Source organism: Rhinoderma darwinii, chromosome 3, assembly GCF_050947455.1.
Source record: "Rhinoderma darwinii isolate aRhiDar2 chromosome 3, aRhiDar2.hap1, whole genome shotgun sequence".
Taxonomy (NCBI): Eukaryota; Metazoa; Chordata; class Amphibia; order Anura; family Rhinodermatidae; genus Rhinoderma; species Rhinoderma darwinii.
Genome location: NC_134689.1, coordinates 68,956,003 through 68,977,726, shown reverse-complemented (window position 1 = coordinate 68,977,726; position 21,724 = coordinate 68,956,003). Strand labels below are relative to the sequence as shown.

General features: G+C 42.6%; 1 protein-coding gene across 11 annotated transcripts in view; it reads left to right on the top strand.

Annotated features, from left to right (window-relative positions):
• The window catches only part of KCNIP1 (potassium voltage-gated channel interacting protein 1), a 1,275,893-nt gene that overhangs the window by 948,291 nt on the left and 305,878 nt on the right, over nucleotides 1–21,724 (top strand). For 8 of the 11 annotated variants that reach the window (XM_075856391.1, XM_075856385.1, XM_075856390.1 and 5 more), the window contains one exon: nucleotides 10,113–10,175. In XM_075856391.1, coding sequence (XP_075712506.1) covers nucleotides 10,113–10,175 — 63 coding nt within the window. Of the gene's footprint in view, nucleotides 1–10,112; nucleotides 10,176–12,612; nucleotides 12,708–13,835; nucleotides 13,956–21,724 lie in introns of all 11 variants that reach the window. The other 3 variants (XM_075856388.1, XM_075856387.1, XM_075856384.1) reach the window with 1 other exon arrangement.

Sequence of the window (21,724 nt, the reverse complement as noted above, 5' to 3'; positions counted from 1 at the left end):
TCCAGGCCCTGGCCCAGAGGGTCAACCAGGGTGACGCTGCCTTAGTAGTACCCCTCACCTCACCTCTAGAACCCGACTTCAAGTTACCTGACCGGTTCTCAGGGGACCGTAAGACGTTTCTCTCCTTCCGGGAGAGTTGCAGACTGTATTTCCGCCTAAAACCCCACTGCTCAGGTTCCGAGAACCAGCGGGTGGGTATCATCATATCCCGACTCCAGGAAGGGCCCCAAGAGTGGGCCTTCTCCTTGGCTCCTGATGCCCCTGAACTCGGTTGATCGTTTTTTCTCTGCCCTCGGACTCATTTACGACGAGACTGACAGGACTGCTTTAGCCGAGAGTCAGCTGGTGACCTTACGTCAGGGTAGGAGACCGGTTGAGGAATACTGTTCTGATTTTAGAAAGTGGTGCGTAGCTTCTCGGTGGAACGATCCGGCCCTAAGGTGCCAGTTTAGGTTAGGATTATCTGACGCCCTGAAGGATCTGCTGGTTAGCTACCCCTCTTCTGACTCCCTTGACCAGGTTATGGCCCTAGCAGTACGACTTGACCGACGTCTCAGGGAACGTCAGCTTAAACGCTTCAATGTGCTCCCCTCTGACTTTTCTGCGATTCCCCCCGAGGTCCCGTCTCCTCGCCCCTCCACGGAGGACTCGGAGGTACCTATGCAACTCGGGGCCTCCATGTCCCCTCGACAACGTAGGGAGTTTCGCAGAATGAATGGTCTCTGCTTCTACTGTGGGGACGACAAGCATCTACTGAACACCTGTCCCAGGCGCAAGAATAAGAAGCCGGAAAACTTCCGCGCCTAAGTGATCATCGGGGAGGTCACTTGGGCGCACAGGTATTTCCCGTTAATGTGAAACGCAATAAAATTTTGCTTCCCTTTCAGGTCTCGTTTGCTGGCCGGTCTGCCACGGGCAGTGCTTTTGTGGATTCTGGCTCATCTGCTAATATCATGTCTGTGGAATTTTCTATGTCTCTAAAGATGCCTTTTATTGATTTACCTTATCCTATCCCTGTAGTAGGTATCGACTCAACTCCCCTTGCTAATGGTTATTTTACTCAGCATACTCCTGTTTTTTAACTCCTGGTTGGCTCCATGCATTTGGAGCAGTGCTCTGTACTGGTGATGCAGGGATTATCGTCTGATCTGGTATTAGGTCTTCCCTGGTTGCAGTTGCATAATCCCACGTTTGATTGGAATACTGGGGATCTCACCAAATGGGGTAGTGAATGTCTTATGTCATGTCTTTCTGTTAACTCTATTTCTCCCCGGGAGGAGGTAAACACGCTTCCTGAGTTTGTTCAGGACTTCGCCGATGTGTTTTCTAAGGAGGCCTCTGAGGTGTTGCCCCCCCATAGAGATTACGATTGCGCCATCGATTTGGTGCCTGGTGCCAAGCTTCCTAAGGGTAGGATATTTAATCTTTCATGTCCTGAACGTGAAGCTATGAGGGTGTATATCTAAGAATGCCTGGCCAAGGGTTTCATTCGCCCCTCGACTTCTCCTGTAGGTGCTGGCTTCTTCTTCGTGGGGAAGAAGGATGGTGGTCTTAGGCCGTGCATTGATTATCGTAACCTGAATAAGGTCACTGTAAGGAACCAGTATCCCCTTCCTTTGATTCCAGATCTTTTCAATCAGGTTCAGGGAGCCCAATGGTTTTCTAAGTTAGATCTACGGGGGGCATATAACCTTATCCGCATCAAAGAGGGGGATGAGTGGAAAACTGCGTTCAACACACCCGAGGGTCATTTCGAATACCTGGTCATGCACTTTGGGTTGTGTAATGCCCCTGCTGTCTTCCAGAATTTTATTAATGAAATCCTGAGAGATTACCTGGGTAATTTTCTTGTTGTGTACCTTGATGACATACTGGTGTTTTCCAAGGACTGGTCCTCCCACGTGGAGCATGTCAGGAAGGTGCTCCAGGTCCTTTGGGAGAATAATCTGTTTGCTAAGACTGAAAAATGTGTCTTTGGGGTACAGGAGATACCATTTTTAGGGCAAATCCTCACTCCTCATGAATTCCGCATGGACCCTGCCAAGTTTCAGGCTGTGGCGGAATGGGTCCAACCTGCCTCCCTTAAGGCGTTACAGTGTTTTTTAGGGTTCGCCAACTATTACAGGAGATTTATTGCCAACTTCTCGGTCGTCGCTAAGCCTCTTACGGACCTTACTCGCAAGGGTGCTGATGTCCTCCATTGGCCCCCTGAGGCCGTGCAGGCCTTTGAGACCCTCAAGAAGTGCTTTATCTCGGCCCCCGTGCTGATTCAGCCCAACCAAGAGGAGCCATTTATTGTGGAGGTTGACACATCCGAGGTGGGAGTGGGGGCCGTCTTGTCCCAGGGTACCAGCTCCCTCACCCATCTCCGCCCCTGTGCTTACTTCTCTAGGAAGTTTTCGCCCACGGAGAGTAACTATGATATTGACAACCGCGAACTTCTAGCCATTAAATGGGCTTTTGAAGAGTGGCGGCACTTCCTGGAGGGGGCCAGACACCAGGTAACGGTCCTTACGGATCACAAGAATCTGGTTTTCCTAGAATCGGCCCGGAGGCTTAATCCTAGACAAGCTCGGTGGGCACTATTCTTTACCAGATTTAATTTCTTGGTTACCTATAGGGCTGGGTCCAAGAATATTAAGGCTGATGCCCTGTCACGTAGTTTTATGGCCAATCCTCCTTCCGAGAAGGATCCTGCTTGTATTTTACCCCCTGGCATAATCGTTTCTGCCACGGATTCTGATTTAGCTTCTGATATCGCGGCTGATCAGGGTGCAGCTCCCGGGAACGTCCCTGGGGACAAACTGTTTGTTCCCCTGCAATACCGGCTAAGGGTACTCAGGGAAAACCATGACTCCACTCTATCTGGTCATCCTGGCATCTTGGGCACCAAACACCTCATTACCAGAAACTATTGGTGGCCTGGGTTGCCTAAAGATGCTAGGGCTTACGTCGCCGCTTCTGAGGTTTACGCTAGGTCCAAAACCCCTAGGTCCCGACCTGCGGGCCTACTACGTTCCTTGCCCATTCCCCAGAGACCTTGGACCCATATCTCCATGGATTTTATCACCGATTTGCCTCCATCTCAGGGCAAGTCGGTGGTGTGGGTGGTAGTAGACCGCTTCAGCAAGATGTGCCACTTTGTGCCCCTTAAGAAGCTACCTAACGCCAAGACGTTAGCTTCTTTGTTTGTGAAACACATCCTGCGTCTCCATGGGGCCCCAGTCAATATCGTTTCTGACAGAGGGGTACAATTTGTTTCCTTATTTTGGAGAGCTTTTTGTAAAAAGTTGGAGATTGATCTGTCCTTCTCCTCCGCCTTCCATCCCGAAACTAATGGCCAAACGGAAAGGACTAACCAATCCCTGGAACAATATTTAAGGTGTTTCATCTCTGACTGTCAATCCGATTGGGTCTCATTCCTTCCCCTTGCTGAATTTTCCCTCAATAACCGGGTCAGTAACTCGTCAGGGGTCTCCCCGTTTTTCTGTAATTTCGGGTTTAACCCAAGGTTCTCCTCCATTTCCCCTGGTTGTTCTAATAATCCTGAGGTAGAGGATGTTCATCGGGAACTGTGCACTGTCTGGGCCCAGGTTCAGAAGAACCTAGAGGCGTCCCAGAGCGCACAAAAGATTCAGGCGGATAGTAGACGTTCTGCTAACCCCCGGTTTGTCGTCGGGGATTTGGTCTGGTTGTCGTCCAGGAACTTGCGCCTTAAGGTCCCGTCCAGGAAGTTTGCTCCCCGATTTATTGGACCTTATAAGATCATTGAAGTCCTCAACCCTGTATCCTTCCGTCTGGAGCTGCCCCCATCCTTTCGCATACATGACGTCTTCCATGCCTCCCTCCTTAAACGCTGCTCCCCGTCCTGGTCCCCCTCGAGGAAACCTCCTGTTCCCGTTCTCACCCCTGAGGGGGTGGAATTCGAGGTGGCCAAGATTATGGACAGTAGGATGGTCCAGGGCTCCCTCCAGTACCTGGTCTATTGGAGAGGATACGGGCCGGAGGAGAGGACTTGGGTACCTGCCCGTGATGTTCACGGTGGGGTATTGATCAGGAGGTTCCACCTTCTCTTCCCTACTAAACCGGGTCCTCTTAGTAAGGGTCCGGTGGCCCCTCATAAAAGGGGGAGTACTGTTAGGGATCTGCCAGGTACTACGTCTAGGTATACTCCTGGGATTAATCAATACACACCTGAGGCCAGACCTGTTCGACTGACACCATCTCCCACCAACCAGGGTGGCAGGCTCAGGAGTGGGAGAGCCTATCGCGGCCTGGTCAGTCGGAGTTAGCTCCGCCCCCTGTCCTTTATTACCTGCTGTGTTCTCTTCCTCAGTGCTTGTAATTCTTCTGGATTCCTGGCCTCACTGCTGCTTGCTCCAGCCTGCTCCTGCCGTGCTTCTGCCTTGCTGCAGTTCCGCTTAACCTGCTTTGCTTTGCCCCTGGCTTGCTTCCTTCTCCGTGCTCACTTTGGTATACTCCACTTCATCCTGGTCCTGACTACTCATTCACCGCTCCGTTTCCTCGCGGCGTTCCGTGGCTACTGCCCCTTCCCTTGCGTGTTCCCTGTTTGTTCTCCCGTGCACTTAGACAGCGTAGGGACCGCCGCCCAGTTGTACCCCGTCGCCTAGGGCGGGTCGTTGCAAGTAGGCAGGGACAGGGCGGTGGGTAGATTAGGGCTCACTTTCCCTTTACCTCCTTCCTGCCATTACATATGGGCCCCGTGGTGCGCCTGGGTGACAACTCACCTAATGTGATCTAGGTAAGGTTTGTTATTTCATGCTAACATATAGCATGGTGTTCTATTTATTTCTATTTCATTCCCTTAAGTGCTTTCTTTCTTTTGTGATGTACTTATTTTGACTTGTCTGACTACAACAGAGTTTTTCACCTTGTTTATAGCCTTTGAGGTGATCCTTGATGCTAGTACCGAGTACCTTTCCCTTTTATTTTTTGTATGCTTGTTTTTATTTCTAACCTTGTATTGGTTTCATATGTTGTTGCACGCCAGACATACGTTGTGTTTCTATTATATGGCTTATGATTTTAACATTGTATTTTACACATGCTCTGTATTTATAGGTCTCTACCTGGCTGTGTATGTATTTCACTGTTGTTGTTTTTCCAAACATCAAAAAATAAAGATTTTAAATATAAATAACACCATCATACCATAACTTGATAACATCTTCATACCTTAACTGAATAACACCACCATACCATGACTGGATAACACCCCCATATAATAACTGAATATACCTCCATGCCGTGCCTAGATAACACCAGCATACTGTGACTGCATAATACCACCATAGTGTGACTGGGTAACATCACCATAGTGTAACTGGATAACACCACAATATCGTGACTGGATACTACCTCCATACCGTGACTGGATAATACCTCCATAAAGTGACTGGATAAAACCACCATACTGTTGCTGAATAAAAAACACTACACAAATAATAAAATGACCACTATTCTGTAAGTGAATATTACCACCATACTAAGACTGAATACAGGTGGTCTGAATACAGGTGGTCTGCAGAGTATCACTACACTGCAGACTAGACAAATTAATCAAATACTGATCAGATAAATCCTGCGACTCACAGATGATGTCTTCTCTGATTGGAGTTATTTGCTTTCTTCATTTTCTCCATCTGGCCTAACTTAAAAGAGAAAAAAATAGAATAAAAGTGGACTTGCGCTTGCAATATAGGTAAAGAAAATTCAATATTACTGCTTTCCGTTTAAAAGAACCACATAAATGTAAAAGCTTTTTTTTCCACTGTGATTTTCTAATACTGTGAAACACAAGTATGACATTATGTATCTCGCTAGAGTAGCGAATTAGCATACATTTAATGCCAACCTTGGCTGTGATCACATACAGGTTTAGGAGTCGGTATTATTTGTTATTTCTGGCTGACGTGGATCCCTCCGACTAATAGTCCAGTAGTCAAGGGTTTCAACAGATAGATCCTAAATGGCAATTGTTTAAACCGGAGAAGCCCCGAGGTTATGTAAATTAAGCAGTTCTGCTTTCTCTATTCGACATCACAAGAGTACAGATAGTAAGTGTAGACAGTCCACTAGGACACAACTTTTAGAACAAATGATAGGCTTAGCAACACTGTCTCAAAAATACACTGACCCTGAAAATTATACTGAAAATACAGCATTACGGCGCCTGCAACCTATATCCGTAAATGCAACAGCCATTCCCACAAATAATGCACCTTCATAACCACTAATGTATATGTTATAGTTTACCTCTCAGTAATGCAGTCATGCACTTAACAAATAATACTACTTTACAAGGGCCAAATAATACCGACACATCATGACTAGAGATGAGCAAACTGGGACAACCGAACCCGGTTTCGGTCCGAACATCGGGAAAAGTTCGGTTGACAGCGAATCCGAACTTCACCGGGTTCGGCCGAACACGTTTTGACCGAACCCGGTCAAAAATATTATACAAATCGGCAGCTACTTGTCTCTATCAATCACTGATAGAGAAAAGAGGCTGCTGATTAAAAATAAAATAAAAAGCATTTCATACGTACCCGGTCGTTGTCTTGGTGACGAGTCCTTCTTCTTCCTCCAGTCCGACCTTCTTTTCTGACGCGGCAGCCTGTGATTGGCTGCAGAGGCCTCTGCAGCCTGTGATTGACTGCAGAGGCCGCGGCAGCCTGTGATTGGCTGCAGCGGTCACATGGGCTGTAACGTCATCCAGGAATGTCGGGCCGGATATCGAGTGGGACGCGTCACCAAGGCAACGGCCAGGAGACCGGACTGGAGGAAGCAGAAAGTTCTCGGTAAGTATGAACGTCGTTTTTTTACAGGTTACTCTATATTCTGATCGGAATTCACTGTCCAGGGTGCTGAAATAGTTACTGCCGATCAGTTAACTCTTTCAGCACCCTGGACAGTGACTATTTACTGATGTCGCCTAGCAACGCTGCCGTAATGACGGATGCACACATGTAGCAACCCGTCATTACGGGGCCTCATGCACACGACCGTAAAAACACCCGTTATTATGGGTCGTAATTATGACCCAAAATAGCGGGCCCATAGACTTCTGTTAGCCACGGGTACCCTCCCGTTTTCTCACGGGAAGGTGCCCGTGCCGTTAAAAATATAGAACATGTTCTATTTTTTTATTATACGGGCCGTGCTCCTATACTTTATAATGGGAGCACGGCTCGGAAAAACGACCGGCTGCCCGTGACCGGCCGTGGCCGGCCGTGCTCATCTCCTGAAATACTCTGTGCAGGCTTAAACTCTGGACAGGTCAGGATCCTGTTTCTTTTAAATGCTGCTGGGGAACCCGCTCGATCCACTATATAAGGCTGCGCTACAGTGCAGCATTTAAAAGAAACAGGATCCTGACCTGTCCACAGAGTTTAGGGCAGCACAGAGTATTTCAGGAGATGAGCGTGCGGATCTTGTGCCGGGTGGTGACTTGCCAATCATGTGAAGCTGTTATTGAGGACAGGAGTGGAGGAGAGGTAACAGACTGAGCTACGTAATGGTAAGAGCAGAGTTCACAGCAGCACAGAGTATTTCAGGAGAGGAGCGTGCAGATTCAGTGCTCCTGTGAACTCTGCTCTTACCATTACGTAGCTCTCAGTCTGTTACCTCTCCTCCACTCCTGTCCTCAATAACACCTTCACATGATTGGCAAGTCACCACGTAATGGTAAGAGCAGAGTTCACAGCAGCACAGGAGATGAGCGTGCGGATCTTGTGCGGGGGTGGTGACTTGCCAATCATGTGAAGGTGTTATTGAGGACAGGAGTGGAGGAGAGGTAACAGACTGAGAGCTAGGTAATGGTAAGAGCAGAGTTCACAGCAGCACTGAATCTGCACGCTCCTCTCCTGAAATACTCCGTGCTGCTGTGAACTCTGCTCTTACCATTACGTAGCTCAGTCTGTTACCTCTCCTCCACTCCTGTCCTCAATAACACCTTAACATGATTGGCAAGTCACCACCCCGCACAAGATCCGCACGCTCATCTCCTGAAATACTCTTTGCTGCTGTGAACTCTGCTCTTATCATTACGTGGTGACTTGTCAATCATGTGAAGGTGTTATTGAGGACAGGAGTGGAGGAGAGGTAACAGACTGAGAGCTACGTAATGGTAAGAGCAGAGTTCACAGCAGCACTGAATCTGCACGCTCATCTCCTGAAATACTCTGTGCTGCCTTAAACTCTGTGGACAGGTCAGGATCCTGTTTCTTTTAAATGCTGCACTGTAGCGCAGCCTTATATAGTGGATCGAGCGGGTTCCCCAGCAGCATTTAAAATAAACAGGATCCTGACCTGTCCACAGAGTTTAAGGCAGCACAGAGTATTTCAGGAGAGGAGCGTGTGATTGGCTGCAGAGGACGCTGCAGCCTGTGATTGGCTGCAGAGGCCGCTGCAGCCTGTGATTGGCTGCAGAGGCGGTCACGTGGGATGAAGCGTCATCCCTGGAGGCCGGCCTTCTGACGTCTGGCGTGATCACCACTACAGCCTGTGATTGGCTGCAGCGGCGACATGGATGAAACGTCATCGCTGGAGGCCGGACAGGAGGAATGTAAGTATGAACGTATTTATTATTTTTTTATTACATTAAAATTGTATTTTCCGCGCGCCGAGCATGGTACTGTCAAGGTTGCTGAAAGAGTTAGTGCATCCCATTAACTCTTTTAGCACCCTGGACAGTACCATGCTCGGCGCACGGAAATTACAGGTTCGGTCAGAACTAGTTCGGTCCGAATCGAACTTTTCCGTGAAATTCGGATAACTAGCCAAATCGAACTTTTCATAAGTTCGCTCATCTCTAATCATGACCACATAAATCTACCACAAAGACCATTACAACCCATAATAACGTACAGTGGTCAAATGCCAGTACTACACTGGCGCTCTACAGAGTATAATCATGCTGTAAATAAAGTTCAATAAATACAGTAAAATTATATCCAGTGACTCACAGGTGACATGTACTCTGATTGGACTCATTCACTTTCCCTTTTCTCTCCATCCAAGCCAGACCACCAGGGCAACCTCTTCTGGCCACGACTTGTCTCTGCAGAGAGTAATCATGCTGTAAATACAGTGAAATGCCCACAAAAATAAAGTGGCAAACAGACAGTGCTACGTACATTTATTGTACCCTCCTTTGTGCAGTACACAGTAATAATGTCACCACACAATAATAGTGCCCCTTTGCACTGCCCACACTTTCATAGTATCCATTTTTTGTGTGGCACACAGCAATAGTGCCCTCACATAGTGGTGATGCCCCTCTAGTTCCCCCTCACAGTAATAATGCCCCCTTAGAACCCCTCACACTGTATGGGTGCCCCTTTTATGCTCCCACATAGTAAGGATGCCCTTTAGTGTTCCCTCACAGTAATAATTGCCCCATTATGCCCCAACATAGACATGATGCCCACTTAGTGCCTCAAAGTAATGATGCCCCCTTAGTGCCCCCTCACAGTAATATTACCCACTTAGCAGCCCCCACACAGAAAGGATGCCAGCTTGTTGCCGCCACATTAAAATGATGCCCCCTTAGTGCCCCAGAGTATTGATGGACCGTTAGTGCCCTCTTACACACTAGTGATGTCCAGTAGTGATGTACCTCCCTACATAGAAATAATGTAATAAACATAGTAATCGCCTAGTGCTGTTGGAATAACAAAGGGATCACCTCATTCTTCAGACATCTTCTGGCATGTGCAGTCGGTGGCTCCTGAAGATGCAGATACAATTAAAGGTTTGTATATGCGTAGTGAGGATGCAGATACAATTGAAAGTGCTGCCATGCAGCCCGGTGCCACCTAGGACAGCATGCAGCCATATTTCTAGTTTGTGGAGCAAAGGACATGAGCATTTCTCAGCTACCTGCAAGTGATTTCTCTGGCGCACTCTCCCTGCCGGAAATCCATTGAAGGCAGGTGATAAAAAAATAAAGATAAACTTTTTCTGATCCCTTCCGCCACCCCATGCAAGCCACCGCCCTAGGCACTGGACCTTCAGCGCCTAGCGGCAAATAGAGCCCTGGAGGTATACTAAAGAAAATGTTTTAAATATTTTTCCTTTTCTTTTAGAAAATGGACAAAAATAAAGATGGACTTGTAACATTGAATGAATTCATTGAGTCATGCCAAGAGGTAAGAGATTATTTTATATTTTGTTTGCTGTAATATTGAGCATAATTTTAGCCTAAGTTTAATAACTTATCAGGATTTTACGATTATTCCAGCTATAATAATTCTCTTATTTCCAAGATAAGAGTGTCATAAATTTGACATTTACGTAAGTTCAAGTAATGTGAGATTTTTCCAACTTATTTGGATGCATTAAAGCGTAACTAAACGTTCGATCAACTTTTTATTTTCTAGCAGCATGTGTAATATAAATATATTTTGTACTATACTTTATTAATGAATTTGGGCTCCATTTTGTGTTATATGCGTTTTAAATGGCCACTCTGACACTTTTCTACCACATTTTATTTCTTGCATTTCTCCTGTTGCTAGCAGAAATTCGTACGCCGTTTGAATGTATCAGTGTACGGATTCTGCTGCCTATGAGTACTGGTGGGTGGTGGCCCCATCCTGATGTCAGATGTGCACGCCCCCATAGTGACGTCAGGAAGGTCTCTCTGCCTCTATACACTACCTGCATCAGCAGATCGCATGGAAGAGACTGTGATGAGCTCTGCTACTGTACGGACTATAGTGTGTGTGTGAGGCGCTTCAGTAGCAGAAGCGCAGGTCTGGCGCCCCCTCCCTGTCCCCTCTTCCCCCTGTCCACTGTTCTATAACCGTCAGGGAGGAGAATGACTGTCCGGTGTATGGTATGTGTGAGAGGTGCTTCAGTAGCAGAGGCGCCTCTCACACACACGATAGTCCGGACAGTAGCAGAGCTGTCATTCCCCTCCCTGCGCTCTGCTACTGCCGGCTACAGTACTGTGGACAGGGGGAAGAGGGGACAGGGAGGGGGGGAAGACCGGCGCTTCTGCTACTGAAGCACCTCTTACACATACCATAGACCGGACGGTAGATTCTCCCCCTTCCCTCCAGCAAAGAGTCTCAGGACACTGTAATCTGAGCTGCTAATTAGCATCAGATAAGACTAGGACTGCTCCTCCCCCCCTTCCCAATCAACCTGCCGTTCTGTCTTATATTCCCTGCACTTGCCAGGGAAAGTGAAAAAGAAAAACTCTGATTCCTTTCTTCTGGAGTGTGCAGAGATATTTACATCTTTATATATAATGTGTTCTGCTGTGCATAGATCAGTGCACGCTCACAGTATTGTAGTTATCACATCAGAGTTCACATCTCTAGATATAATGTGTTGTGCTGTGCAGAGCTCAGTGCACGCTCACAGTATTGTAGTTATCACCTCAGAGTTCACATCTCTATATATAATGTATTGTGCTGTGCATAGCTCAGTGCACGCTCACAGTATTGTAGTTATACCTCAGAGTTCACTGCCCATGAAAGATACAAACAAATCGTAACATCACACACAGTAAGACACGCCCCTAGCAACTGCCAGAAACAGGAAAATGGATGTGGATGGTTTCACAAGACAAAAAGCTGCAAAAAAAGTACTTTGAAGTGAAAAAAAATGCTAGGAGTAATGTATTCACATAGAGGGACATAATAGCAGTTAAAAAATTTTTTTTTTGCGAAAGTTTAGCTAAGCTTTAAATAATTGACATAAGAAACAACAAAATGGCTTGTCAAAATGGCTTTACATATCCACATGATATGCCATAAATATCAGACCTCTGGGACCCGCACCTATCTCTAGAACCTGGTCCCCTAAACCCCGTTCTACCGCTTTGTGTTGTGGCTGAGGCGTGTGATTTCCGACCATGAATTAAGGAAACAGCGTTGCTCGCTGAGCTACGCTGTTTTCGTAATATCCATAGTAGTGAATGGTAGCTATAGAAGCTGCGTAGCATGCGAGCTACGCTGTTTCTGTAACTAACATTCAGTTCTATGGGACTTATGGAAACAGCGTAGCTTAGCAAGCTACACTGCTTCTGTAATTCATGGCAGGAAATTACACAAACCAGCCACAACACAGAGAGTTAGAACGGGGTTTAGGGGGCCCCGTTCTCAAGATAGGTGTGGGTTCCACTTCTGGGATATACTATAAATGTCTTTAATGTGAAAACCACACACATTTTCTGTTAGTTATGTTTCAACCCCCTGTAATACTATTAATGCGGTCACTAAACTCTTATACACTATATGACCAAAACTATGGTGTTGATGTTTCAGTCATATCCATTTTAACAGGTGCATAAAAACAAGCACACAGCTATGCAATCTCTATAGACAAACATTGATAGTACAGGAATACAAGGAAGGATCCAGCGCCAAAAAATTAAAGAGTAGACTTTTAAAAAGGAAACTCGGTTCCAATTGTATTTGGGAAAGTATTTAAAAATGAGAACAAATGTCCGAGTGCAAAGGTGGATAGGAAGGTATGCACGCTGCCTACGCGTTTCAGACGACCACAGTGTCCTTAAATCATGGCTTGTGTGAAGATGATAACAAAAGGCTGGGGTTTATATCCGGTTTGTGACAGGTGAAGTTGATTGCGCTTCACGGGAATGTATTTGGAACGCAGAAAGAAACTGAACTGCAAAATGCCGTATATGACAGATGTCTCTGCGAGTTAAAGTAAGTAAACGTATATATAGCAATTTGGTTACGTGTGGATTTATGGTGTAAATAATTTAAATTTATTGCGGTCAGTACCATGTTAATCAGAGGTATTCTCAATTCATATTTTCTTATATTGACAATAGTTAAGTTTTGACCAAACATAAACCCTTATGTTAATAGAAAAGCACTTTAAAGATAAATGGCTAAAAACCTACATGAAAACATAATGTTGGATGAGTGTACAAAGAAAAAAAAAGAAAAAAGAAACCAGTGTTGGCTGGCTAAATACATCGTTAGTGTGAAACATAAAAATGTATGTTTATAATGGCTGAGGCATATGTTTGTTACGGAGCATAGGACATTGATGACTTTTGATATATTTCTACATTATTGTCATTAAAAATGGCCTGGTCGTGTAATTGTGTATTGTATCGATTTGTCTAGGTTCGTCTTTATTACTGAGTAAGATTTTATATGTTCGTTAGTTTGATTTTTGTTTTTGTCTATATTGCTGTTCACTCTCCCTTGTTTATTAAATTAGTGAACTATAGAAACTTCAAAAATGCCATTTTTATTTGTAACTTTAGTGGTATCCCAATTAAAGAGAAGGGGTCGGTTTGGTGGCAGGTTGTATAGCTGGAACCAGACTATTTATTTTATAGTTGCTCTAATAGTGAAACATTAATTCTTTTTTCAAGTTCAGTCCCAACGGGTGTCTAGTTTTTAATCTGTATATCCAGAAAGCTTCCCTTCCTAGTATTTTGTGTTTTAAATTACCTCCATGTTTAGGTGTATATACTTTTTCTATGGCATAGCATTTGAGAGTATTGATGGACCTATTGTGATAATTTATGAAATGCTTGGCTACATTCGAAGTGTTACTGATGTTTGGGTTTCTAATATAACCTAAGTGTTCTAATACTCTGGTTTTAAATTTACAGCTTGTGCAGCCTGTATATTTCAGGTTGCATTCAATGTACTCTATAATATAAATTACCGCCTCACTATTAAAGTTGATGTAATTCTTTATTGGAAAATTATCTGTATCTTTGGAGTCTGAAAAAAACTTTTTGGGGGATAACATGGGAGCAAATTTAGCACGAGTATGCACCGCATCTAAAAAAAACCTCTTTGTTCCAACAGGTTGTTTTATGCGAAGCATGGAGGGGGACAGAAAACTGACCAGGGATGGGGCCTCTTGGGCCACTACTCTACACCTGTCCTTGAGGATACTCTACAAAAAATTGTCTTCCATCAGGATTGGTAAGTACTTGACAATAATGTCTTTTATTTGTGTGAATTGATTATTGTGTTATAATATTAAAGTTGGTTTATTTGTATTGAGTGCTGTGGGATGTTTGGTTTCAATTAATAGATCATCCCTGCTTTTTTTTGAGGTGATGGAATCGGCTCTTTTGAGGGTCCATTTGGGATAACCTCTTTTATATAATCTTTCTGAGATTAATTGTTGCTCTATTTTGTAGCTGGTCTGAGAGCTACAATTGCGTTTAGCTCTATACATCTCACATACAGGGATAGATGTAATGGTCTGTTTCGGATGGTTACTTTTTGCATGCAGAATTGTATTACCTGAGATCGGTTTACGTTAGGTTTTGGTATATATTACTTCTTCAATGCCTTTGAGTTCTAAATCTAGAAAGATTGTATCATTTATGTTGTAAGTGTGGGTAAATTTGAGATTATGTGTATTGGAATTGAGATAATCAATAAACTGAGCTATATCTGAACCATTACCTTTCCATACAAACAGAAGGTCATCTATATAACGACCGTACCAGTGTATATTATTGCCTGATAGATTTTTGTCTGAAAAAATATGTTTCCTCCCACCAAGCCATTACCAAGTTGGCCAAAGAGGGTGAAAATTTGGGCACCCATAGAAACACCCCATAGCTGTAGATAGAATTTATTGTCAAATTGAAAATAATTATGCTGCATTAAAAACATTAAGACGTCTAAAATGTATGTTTGAAGTTCCTGACTGTAGGGGCTATGTGCTGACAAATGATGATTAAGTGCTCTATAGGCTATATCGTGTGGTTTACTAGTGTATAGGGAAATGTCGTCACAGTTCAGCCATGTATAATTCTTAGACCATTTTTCATTCTGGAGTGATCGTAATACATCCCGTGTATCTTTCAGGAAACCAGGGGTGTTCACATGTTAGATGAGTGTACAAAAAAAATAAAAATAAAAAAGAAACCAGTGTTGGCTAGCTAAATACATCTGGATATACAGATTAAAAACTAGACACCCGTTGGGACTGAACTTGAAAAAAGAATTAATGTTTCACTATTAGATCAACTATAAAATAAATAGTCTGGTTCCAGCTATACAATCTGCCACCAAACTGACCCCTTCTCTTTAATTGGGATACCACTAAAGTTATAAATAAAATGTGCATTTTTGAAGTTTCTATAGTCCACTAATTTAATAAACAAAAGAGAGTGAACAGCAATATAGACAAAAACAAAAATCAAACGAACATTTAAAATCTTACTCAGTAATAAAGACGAACCTAGACATATCGATACAATACACAATTACACGTCCAGGCCATTTTTGATGACAATAATGTAGAAATATATTTAAAGTCATCAATGTCCTATTCTCCATAACAAACATATGCCTCAGCCAGTATAAACAAAAAATTTTATGTTTCACACTAACGATGCATTTAGCCAGCCAACTCTGGTTTATTATTATTTTTTTCTTTGTACACACATCTAACATGATGTTTTCATGTAGGTTTTTTTGCCATTTATCTTTAAAGTGCTTTTCTACTAACCTAAGGGTTTATGTCTGGTCAAGACTTAACTATTGTCAATATAAGAAAACATGAATTGAGAATACTTCTGATTAACATGGTACTGACCGCAATAAATTTAAGTTATTTACACCATAAATCCACAAGTAACCAAATCTCTATATATACCTTCACTTACTTTAACTGGCAGAGACATCTGTCATATACGGCATTTTGCTGTTCAGTTTCTTTCTGCGTTCCAAATACATTCCGATGAAGCGCAATCAACTTCACCTGTCACAGACCGGATATAAACCCCAGCCTTTTGTCATAATCTTCACACAAGCCAAGATTAAGGACGCTGTGGTCGTCTGAAACGTGTAGGCAGCGTGCATAACTTCCTACCCACATTTGCACTCTGACATTTGTTCTAATTTTGAAATACTTTCTCAAATAAAATTGGAATCCAGTTTCCTTTTTAAAAGTCTACTCTTAAATTTTTTGGCGCTGGATCCTTCCTTGTATTCCTGTTCGTTCCATAGATCGTGTGCCAACACGAGGATCCGGGCACAGCTAGCTGCATGATTCTGCTGAAGGTTCGCTGGAGGATACCTCCCATATATATTTTCTGTTTTGAAAAACGGCTTTTTCGTCACGTGCCCACCCTCTTGCCCTTACAACAGGGCGACCAAAAAAACAGACACATAAGCTGTCTGGCGGTTTCAGTGCATAAAGGTGGATGTATATATTTATACTTATGACATTTGTAAAACTTTTTGCCTAAGATAAATGATCGGCTTTGAACCTTTGTTTTTAAAAATACAAGATTCCGCTTTGGTGCTAACATCGATCCCACAACTGGGATAATACGCTACCACTATGAAATATGAGGCACAGTATACCCAAGCAGAAATGGCTGCCAAAGTTTTTGGTGATATGGACAGCCTGGGAGAAGGCACTCATGTTCTCCAAGACTTGTTCCATCAACTGGAAAAACTTAAAGCACATGAAGCAAAAGTCTGGTGGGATTTGAGAACTTTGAATAATTACATTTCCAAGCAAATGATTCCTAGGGGATTACGCATTAGAAAAATCCCTTCATTCAAGTATTTTGATGATTTCTATACTGAATGGAATCAAACTCTGACCAATTGTTCCTTAAAACTTATGGAACTCATAACAAAACAGGAAGAACAAAAATTGCTTGATCTGGAAACAGATATCACAAAAATAGAGACGCAGATCAATGCTGCCTCTAGCTCACCTAATTTTGCGCTACTAAAACTTCGTACTTCCCAGTATATAGACAAACTAAATAAATCTATTGCTGAAGTAAAAAAATACAAATTCCATCGTGATTCAAGAGACTACGCAAATAATGAAATCTACAACTGGAACAAAAGAGATAGAACCCCAAATAAATTCAAAACTATTTTAAAAAAACGCAACTATACAAGGAAACAAGGCAACAACTCTACCCGAGTTCGTTTTAGCTCAACTGAACCAGATTCCATAGATGGGGGCATGGATGCCTCTGATAGTGATGGTCCAAGGACAAGACAAATATATAAATATGGTTCTGACAACATCAAATACAACACGTCAAAAAATGGGGTCGGAGAACCGGCAGAAAACATAAATAGTATGGAACAGGAACAGGGTCGCCGTCTCTAAAATTGGAAGAACTAACACCTCAGTTTAACATCATCAACCTCTCATCTGTCCACCCAATCCAGCTCAAGAAGAAGTTTTATCTTTTGGTCTTAAAGAGGCTCTGTCCCCAGATTTTGCAACCCCTATCTGCTATTGCAGCAGATAGGCGCTGCAATGTAGATTACAGTAACGTTTTTATTTGTAAAAAACGAGCATTTTTGGCCAAGTTATGACCATTTTTGTAGTTATGCAAATGAGGCTTGCAAAAGTCCAAGTGGGTGTGTTTAAAAGTAAAAGTCCAAGTGGGCGTGTATTATGTGCGTACATCGGGGTGTTTTTAATACTTTTACTAGCTGGGCGTTCTGATGAGAAGTATCATCCACTTCTCTTCAGAACGCCCAGCTTCTGCCAGATCACGCTGTGACGTCACTCACAGGTCCTGCATCGTGTCAGACGAGCGAGGACACATCGGCACCAGAGGCTACAGTTGATTCTGCAGCAGCATCAGCGTTTGCAGGTAAGTAGCTACATCGACTTACCTGCTAACGCCGATGCAGAATCAACTGTAGCCTCTGGTGCCGATGTGTCCTCGCTCGTCTGACACGATGCAGGACCTGTGAGTGACGTCACAGCATGATCTGGCAGAAGCTGTGCGTTCTGAAGAGAAGTGGATGATACTTCTCGTCAGAACGCCCAGCTAGTAAAAGTATTAAAAACGACCTGATGTACGCACATAATACACGCCCACTTGGACTTTTACTTTTAAACACACCCACTTGGACTTTTGCAAGCCTCATTTGCATAACTACAAAAATGGTCATAACTTGGCCAAAAATGCTCGTTTTTTAAAAAATAAAAACGTTACTGTAATCTACATTGCAGCGCCTATCTGCTGCAATAGCAGATAGGGGTTGCAAAATCTGGTGACAGAGCCTCTTTAACTTTGCCCCCACCTTTAATTTTGACCCCTTCAATACTCTACTGGATGTAAATTAATTATAAGAACTCTGACAGTTAAAAGGCATTTTGCCAATTGTCCGGATACTGACAGTAATACACACGATTACAAAGAGGAATACCCATACACAGATGTTCATAATCTCAGAGCTTTTTCCTTTGAAGAACAAAGAACTTTATTACATCTGGAATATTTGAACACAGAAACTCCAAAACAATCCGTCAACATCTCCACTGGCTTCACAACCACTAATCCGAAGTTTTACCCTTCTGCGTCAAGAACCGAGTCCATGGACCGTTTTCAGATGGCAATAGAGAGAGATCTACAACATCTATCTGACATGATAAAACAGCAGAAAAATCCTTGGAATCTCTCTACCAGACTAAATTCAGCAGTAAAGTCCTTAAAAGACAACAAGGATCTAATCATCAAGATGTCCGACAAAGGAGGGAGCATTACCTTAATGGAGAAAGATATGTACAAGACCGAAGTTAACAAGTTACTCTCGGACAAAGCCACCTATAAATGTTTGGACTGTAATCCCACAAAGGTCTTCCAAATTAAAATAAGGTTGTTAATAAAGGATGGATTACCAAATGGTCTACTCACCAAAAAACAGTTGATTTATATTGGCGTAGAACGTCCAATAATACCCATCATGCATGCCCTCCCAAAGACACACAAAGGAATCAACCCTCCACCTATGAGACCAATTGTGTCAGGGATAGGGTCCCTTCTAGAAAAAACGTCAGAATGGCTTGATACCCTCTTAAAGCCCTTAGCAGCGAACACCCCTGGTTTCCTGAAAGATACACGGGATGTATTACGATCTCTCCAGAATGAAAAATAGTCTAAGCATTATACATGGCTGAACTGTGACATAATTTCCCTGTATACTAGTATACCACACAATATAGCCTATAGCACACTTAACCATCATTTGTCAGCACATAGCCCCTAGAGTCAGGAACTTCAAACATACATTTTAGATGTCTTAATGTTTTTAATGCGGCATAATTATTTTCAATTTGACAATAAATTCTATCTACAGCTATGGGGTGTTTCTACGGGGCAACATTTTCACCCTCTTTGGCCAACTTGGTAATGGCTTGGTGGGAGGAAACATATATTTTTTCAGACAAAACTCTATCAGGCAATAGTATACACTGGTACGGTCATTATATAGATCTGTTTATATGGAAAGGTAATGTTTCAGATATAGCTCAGTTTATTGATTATCTCAATTCCAATACACATTATCTCAAATTTACCCACACTTACAACATAAATGATACAATCTTTCTAGATTTAGAGCTCAAAGGAATTGAAGGAAAATTAATATATACCAAAACCTATCGTAAACCGATCTCAGATAATACAATTCTGCATGCAAAAAGTAACCATCCGAAACAGACCATTACATCTATCCCTGTATGTGAGATGTACACAGCTAAACACAATTGTAGCTCTCAGACCAGCTACAAAATAGAGCAACAATTAATCTCAGAAAGATTATATAAAAGAGGTTATCCCAAATGGACCCTCAAAAGAGCGGACTCCATCACCTCAAAAAAAAGCAGGGATGATCTATTAATTGAAACCAAACGTCCCATAACACTCAATACAAATAAACCAACCTTAATATTACAACACAGTAATCAATTCACACAAATAAAATAAATTATTGTCAAGTACTTACCAATCCTGATGGAAGACAATTTGTTGGAGAGTATCCTCAAGGACGGGTGTAGAGTAGTGGCCCGAAAGGCCCCATCCCTGTGGGCAGTTTTCTGTCCCCCTCCATGCTTCGCTCAGATGAGCATAAAACAACCTGGTTGGAACAAAAAGATTTTTTTAGATGCAGTTCATACCCGTGCAAAATTTGCTCCCATGTTATCTCAAGAAAAGTTTTTTCAGACTTCAAAGATGCAGATAATTTTCCAATAAAGGATTACATCAACTGTAATAGTGAGGCGGTAATTTATATTATAGAGTGCATTGAATGCAACCTGAAATATACAGGCTGCACAAGCTGTAAGTTTAAAACCAGAGTATTAGAACACTTAGGTTATATTAGAAACCCAAACATCAGTAACACTTCCAATGTAGCCAAGCATTTTATAAATTATCACAATAGGTCCATCAATACTCTCAAATGCTATGCCATAGAAAAAATATATACACCTAAACATGGAGGTAATTTAAAACACAAAATACTAGGAAGGGAAGCTTTCTGGATAAACAGATTAAAAGCTAGACACCCGTTGGGACTGAACTTGAAAATAGAATTAATGTTTCACTATTAGATCAACTATAAAATAAATAGTCTGGTTCCAGCTATACAACCTGCCACCAAACCGACCCCTTCTCTTTAATTGGGATACCACTAAAGTTCTAAATAAAAATGGCATTTTTGAAGTTTCTATAGTCCACTAATTTAATAAACAAGGGAGAGTGAACAGCAATATAGACAAAAACAAAAATCAAACTAACGAACATATAAAATGTTACTCAGTAAGAAAGATGAACCTAGACATATCGATACAATACCTAATTACACGACGAGGCCATTTTTAATGACAATAATGTAGAAATATATCGAAAGTCATCAATGTCCTATGCTTCGTAACAAACATATGGCTCAGCCATTATAAACATACATTTTTGTGTTTCACACTAACGATGTATTTAGCCAGCCAACACAGGTTTATTTTTTCTTTTTTTTTTCTTTGTACACTCATCTAACTTGATGTTTTCATGTAGGTTTTTAGCTATTTATCTTTAAAGTGCTTTTCTACTAACCTAAGGGTTTATAACTGGTCAAAACTTAACTATTGTCAATATAAGAAAACATGAATTGAGAATACCTCTAATTAACATGGTAGTGACCGCAATAAATTTAAGTTATTTACATCATAAATCCACACGTAACCAAATTTCTATATATACGTTCACTTACTTTAACTCGCAGAGACATCTGTCATATACAGCATTTTGCAGTTCAGTTTCTTTCTGCGTTCCAATTACATTCCCGTGAAGCGCAATCAACGTCACCTGTCACAGACCGGATATAAACCCCAGCCTTTTGTCATAATCTTCACACAAGCCATGATTAAGGATGCTGTGGTCGTCTGAAACGCGTAGGCAGCGTGCATACCTTCCTATCCAAATTTGCACTCTGACATTTGTTCTCATTTTTAAATACTTTCTCAAATAAAATTGGAACCCAGTTTCCCTTTTAAAAGTCTACTCTTAAATTTTTGGGCGCTGGATCCTTCCTTGTATTCCTGTTCGTTCCATAGATCGTGTGCCGACACGAGGATCCAGGCGCAGCTAGCAGTGTGATTCTGCCGAAGGTGAACTGGAGGATACCTCCCATATATATTAAACATTGATAGTAATATGGGTTGTACTGGTGAGCTCACTAACTTTAAGCATGGCACTGTCATAGGATGCTACTTTTGCCACAAGTCAGTTTGGAAAATTTGCTATTATTATGAAATTGTTGTGGTTAAAAATGACTGTGAAATAATGATAATAATGGGTTTTAGCGGTAGCCTTTTCACTGGCTAACATCAGGGGCGTAGATAGGGGGGCAGGCAGGGGATGTGCCCCGGGCGCAACAAAGAAGGAAGGTGGGGAGCATCAGGGCCG